General features: G+C 64.6%; 2 protein-coding genes across 2 annotated transcripts; both read right to left on the bottom strand.

Moving 5' to 3' along the window:
* Positions 1–44: 44 nt before the first annotated feature.
* MNEG_13817 (hypothetical protein) lies at positions 45–1,389 on the bottom strand (the record flags this gene model as incomplete). The annotated part of the gene is made up of 2 exons (XM_014037712.1): positions 45–575; positions 1,186–1,389. 2 exons carry the CDS (start codon positions 1,387–1,389, stop codon positions 45–47), a joined length of 735 nt encoding a protein of 244 aa, XP_013893166.1.
* Positions 1,390–3,321: 1,932 nt separating this feature from the next.
* MNEG_13816 (hypothetical protein) lies at positions 3,322–4,349 on the bottom strand (the record flags this gene model as incomplete). Its single annotated transcript, XM_014037711.1, has 2 exons — positions 3,322–3,831; positions 4,227–4,349. 2 exons carry the CDS (start codon positions 4,347–4,349, stop codon positions 3,322–3,324), a joined length of 633 nt encoding a protein of 210 aa, XP_013893165.1.
* Positions 4,350–5,118: the final 769 nt, after the last annotated feature.

Raw genomic sequence — 5,118 nt, 5'->3', positions numbered from 1 at the left:
AAATCAGACAATGCACATAAATGATCATCACAAAATCATCATCCTCACCGCGCCTCTGCCAGCGCCGGCTGCGCCGCTACAATGCTCGCCAGGCGCGCGTACAGGTAGCACTCCACCGTCAGCCACGGCAGCCCCAGCCACCCGCCGCTCGCGCCCTCCCGCGCCGCCCTGCGCTGCCACGCCGCCACGCCCCCGTTGGTCCACTGCGCCACCTCCTGGAGGAACGCTGGGGACCCCGGCGGGGCGGAGATGGGCTGCAAAACCGCGTCCGCGGGCATCTCGGCCTGCAGCTGCCGCACGCCATCGGCGGCCGCGGCGATCTGGCGGAGGGAGTCCTCGGAATCCACGAAGCCTGGCGCCTTGGACAGCCGCTCGAGGTCCGACAGGACGGTGCCCATGATGGCGGGCAGCCGCTGCTTGATGGTGCCCTCCGCGAAGGACCCGGGCTCGGAGCCGGCGAGCGGCGGGTGCGGCGGGAAGGGAAGCTGCTCCAGGGCTGCGGAGTCCGCAGAGGCACCAATGGTGGTGGCGGCGGGCGCGCCGCCGCCGCGGGCTGCCATGCCTTTCGGCCCGCGCTGTGCAACGAAATTGGGACAGTGCACCAGGTCAGCACGGGGTGCGTCGGTAAAGCGGTGATCGGCGCAGCAACAGAATGTGCGTCGCAGGGCACACCCAGCGCACCTTGAAGAGCGCCGAGCCTCCTCTGCTGGATGCAGAGCCCACTTGGTTCCCGCTCTTGACCCTACAAAGATCAGTTTGTTGGATTCGGGTGGACAATGGGCTTGCCCACAGACGATCTCTGCTTTTGCTGAAGTTACAGCGCCCACCTCCAGCCACCAGCGAAGCTTCTGGCACGCGTCTGCATCGTCTATATGCCAACACACGCTCCCTTATTCTGCGTTGTTGTAACACGGATGCTGCTTGGTGTGTTCCTCTTTGCACGATGCGTGTTGGAGCGCTGCGGGCACGACAACGGGTGATTTGGGCACAACTAATTTCCCAGACCGCCCGCAGGAAGCAATGGCGCAGCAGCGGCGGCGTCGCTTCCCTTGACCGAGGCGCGGACCACGGTGCTGCCTGCAGTGTTTGAATGCATGTCAAGCGCAGGCGTCCGAAGCAGCACTAACACCAGCGCGTTGTTCGTCACGACAATGCGCCCATGAGCGCCTGGTAGGCCGCATGCACCTCCTTGAAGCGGGCCTCCGCCGCTGCGCGGTCCGCGGGCGCCGCCTTGTCCGGGTGTGTCGTGGCCGCCAGGCGCTTGTATGCCCGCCGCACCTCCTGCACGCTGGGAAGCTGCCACCCCGCCTCCAGCAGCTGCCGCCGCTGCTGCCGCTGCTCCGCGCTCGGCTCAGAAATCGTCACTGCTGCGAGCCCGAGCACACACATGTGTTGCAAAAGGCCGCCCTCGGCGCCGCCCCCACCGCTGCCGCACCCGCCGCCGCTGGCCCCGCCCCTCCGTGCATGCTCATACCCGCCGCCGCCGCCGCCGCCGGCCGCGGCGCCAGCCGCGAACGCAGCCTCCACGGGCGCCTGCCTGGCGCGGGCGCGGCGGCATGCGCCCGCGACGCGCTGCAGTGCCTCTAACAGGCCGGGCCTGGGGCCATTGGCCTGACCCATGCGCTGCAGGGCATGCAAGTCAAGGAATGCGGCCTGGAAGCTGCCCAGGCGCTCTAGCAGGTGGGCGCGCCGCCAGAGCGCCTCGGCGTGGGCCGGCTGCTGCTGCAGCAGCGAGTCGAGCGCCTGTTGCGGGTGCAGGTGGGTGTGGGATGCAGGTGGTGCCTTGCATGTACTGTATATGATCGTGCATGTTGAGTTGGATTTGCCTGAATCGAGGACACACATACATACAAGCTGCACTCCGTGAAGTTGATTCCATTGCCGGCCCGAGGGCAGTGCTAGGGACAAGGGGCGGGGCCAACCGACCTGGACGGCCGCCTCGTCCTCTCCTAGGGCGGCGTGCGCTTCTGCCTGCGCCAGCAAGGCTCCGCAGCCCAGGGGGGCGTGCACGTGCGGCGCATGCGCGCGTTGCGCCCAGGGGTCCATGCCCTCTGCCAGGCCTCGTACAGGCTGATTGTTTGCGCCCGCTTGTCGAACCGAGTGAGGTGCTGACGCGTGCTGTCACTACTGTATGTATACCGTATTTGGTTGCTTTTTTCTCGTTTGCAGGCTCGCTACGCTCAGCCTGCGAGCGTTCGATCGTACGAGGCGCGATCCGTTGGCGCAAACCGGTTGCCTGGCCTTGCATGCAGGAGAAATTCAGCACGATGACCTGATTCAGTAAGCAAAAAGAGGTCCAAGACGCCCTTGATCAGCTCTAGAACCTCTGCTGCCTTGTCCGGGCTGATGCGCACTGTCGTCGCTGCACCTCACCTGCTGGTCATGAGCTTCAACTGCCAACTGCGGCTTATCCCGAGACGAGAAACAATTTCAGGCGATTGGCTCTGCTATTGGTATTTAGAATGCACAGCACGCTCCTGGATGTGAAGAGGTCAATCGCGGTCAAACAGAACCGTCAGAAAAACCTGGGGTGTTACTACAATACATGTCCTAGTGATTGGTAGGTATGATGCGCCCTGAAAACACCAGCATTAGGTACTTTCACAGTGTAGCTCGGGCCCACTTCCGCAGCGGGTTTGAGATGGGCGCTTTGAAACCTCCGCGGCCAAGATATGGCAGTCTTGACCTCTGAGACGCACCTAGGGGCACACTTCTACTCAATGATTTGTGTCAATAAAATGCGCGCAAAAGGTGGGATGCTCTGAGGAAGCATGCTCATGTCTGTGCGTGCAGGAAGATCAAGCACAGACAGGGCAGCAGCAGCCCGTCGTATCTGCACAAAAAAGTTGTACTGGGATGATGGGACAGCCATCTTGAATCTGCCGCCGGCTGTGAGGGAAGGTGGGCTAACAATGGGGCGCACGGTGCTGTGCTGATGCATGGGAGATGGCACCCGCGTCAGGCCGTTGCAGTGCAGTATCGAAAGTCGCAGTCCCTGTCACCAAGAAAAGTTTGGTTATAAGGCGGTGCTGCCGATGGCAGCAAAAAGTCAGGTGCGACCAGTGGCAGGCGGCGGCTGGTGGCAGCGGCGAAAGAGGGCGGGCGTGGCAGGCCAGGGGCAGAAGGCCGCGGCGCTCAGCCTCAGCCAGCATTACTTGGATCCAGTGATGCTAAGATTGGCTTCGTTGGGGAGGTCTGATCAGATCCCAGAACGGGCGCCCAGACCTCCACACAGGGGCCAAAACCGGGCCCCTCCAGCGGAGAGAGTCCCCACCCCAAAGAGCAAAAGGCGTCGCTCGTGGGGGCGGGCCCGCCCGCGCGTCAACCCAGGCGGGGGATGACGACGAGGGCCGCAGAGCCCATGGGCATGTAGATCCGCCACGCCAGCTTGCCCTCGCTCGTGCCCCGCTTCACGTGCTCTGTCACGTTGCTGCCGCCCCTCACGCCGCCGATGCCGTACGTAATGCCGCCATAGCTGATCTCCGGACCCCGTGACTCGAGCGGCCGCTCCAGGCTCGAAACCAGGCGCGTCACGGTCGCGCCCCCGTAGCCGCTGTTTTTGGAGACCCTCAAGATCACGTCCACCGCGTCCAGCGGCCGCTTGTTGATGACAACGACGCGCAGCTCCTTCTCTGGCTCGCCCCAGAGCGGCCACACCTTGATGCCGTCGACCTCGCCCCACGCCACGCGGTTCGGCAGCATGGTGCTGTTGCCGCGGACGGCCTGCTTGAAGAGCACGAAGGCGTAGAAGGGCGGCCGGATGAAGACGGGCGCGAGGCGGTCGTTGTCGTACCAGCGGACAATGGCGGTGTAGAGGTTCTGCCCGGCGCCCTGCGCGGGGGTTGTCAAGAGGCGGTCGAGGGACGTGCGGGGTTGGGGGAGGATGTTGGCGGCGGCGGGAATTCGATCTGCAGATCGCTCATGAGGGCTGTCCCGAGCAGGTGTGAGGGTTGCCGGCGGCAAGAGAACGGAGAGGACCAGAGGGGGGCGGCGCGCGAGGGGCGTTGTGCCGAGAGGGGCGAGCGGACAGGGGCGGGCAGGCGGCCGCGCTCGCGCTTAGATATGGTGCAGCGTCACAAGGGCTTTGCTTTTGAGCCACCAATTTCTACCCATGCGAGCAGCACCTGCCGCGTGCCTGGATCCAACCACGTCACTGCCCTCATATCACCCATCAAGCACACCCCTAAAACACGCACGTGATTAGCAAGCACTACCGCGCAGCACACCTGGTGGAGGTTCACACCGACTGCGCCCGTGGCTGCGACCTCGAAGCTGCCGTCCAGCGTCCATAGGGCCGCGGCGAAGACGTTGCTGACGCCGTCGCGGCCGCTGTTGCTGATCGTGTTCATCTCTGCCACGCGCAGCGGCTTGCCCCACGAGTTGCTGACCTGCAGAGTGCGGGGGCGGCGACGTGTGGCCCGTGGCAGTCAGCCCAGAAAAGCTCAGAAGTATTGCGCGGTTGGGGCATGCAGAAAGGAGGTAGTAGACATGCTCTGCCAGCCAGGCAGCGCGACCCAGCTGCTGGCCCTGCCGCTGCTCACAGCACGGCAGCAGGCGCGAGCCTGGTGTGCGCGCGGAGCAGCAAACACACCAGCTGGCGTGCTCAGCCGCACGAGGGACATCCCGGCCGGATGTTAAAGCCAAAGCGCCGCATGCAGCAGCAGGCTCAGGGCCCCGTCCCCTGGCTGCAGCGGCTGGTTTTCATAGACCTCCCGCTGCTGCAAGCGCGGGCCCCTGCCACCCCACGCGCGGTATTGACCCAGCCACCCAGCCGGCCGCGCGAGACCGATGCGTATCGCCGTCGCCCCCATACTCATTCCCTGAGTTGCACGGGTGCTGCCGTGCACCCCGGCGGCCCTCAGCCCCGAGGCGTCATCCCACCAGCCTCCTCCTTTGCATCAAAAACCTCTGTCAACAGCAGGGCTGTCAAACAACATGAGCCGCCCCACCCTCCAGAAAAGGTGCGCACGCTTAGCTGCAGCCAGATGCTCCACTCCCCTCAAACCTACGCCCTCGCGTGCACTCAGCCGCCCGCTGCACTCCCTGCACGAATGCCTCCCCACGCAGACACATCCGCGTCAGGACCCCACACTCATTTCTACCCACCCACCAACCCAC

The sequence above is a fragment of the Monoraphidium neglectum genome (assembly GCF_000611645.1).
Source record: "Monoraphidium neglectum strain SAG 48.87 unplaced genomic scaffold scaffold04067, whole genome shotgun sequence".
NCBI classification, from domain to species: domain Eukaryota; kingdom Viridiplantae; phylum Chlorophyta; class Chlorophyceae; order Sphaeropleales; family Selenastraceae; genus Monoraphidium; species Monoraphidium neglectum.
Note: the sequence above shows the minus strand (reverse complement) of the source record. Positions and strands in the feature narration are given on the sequence as shown.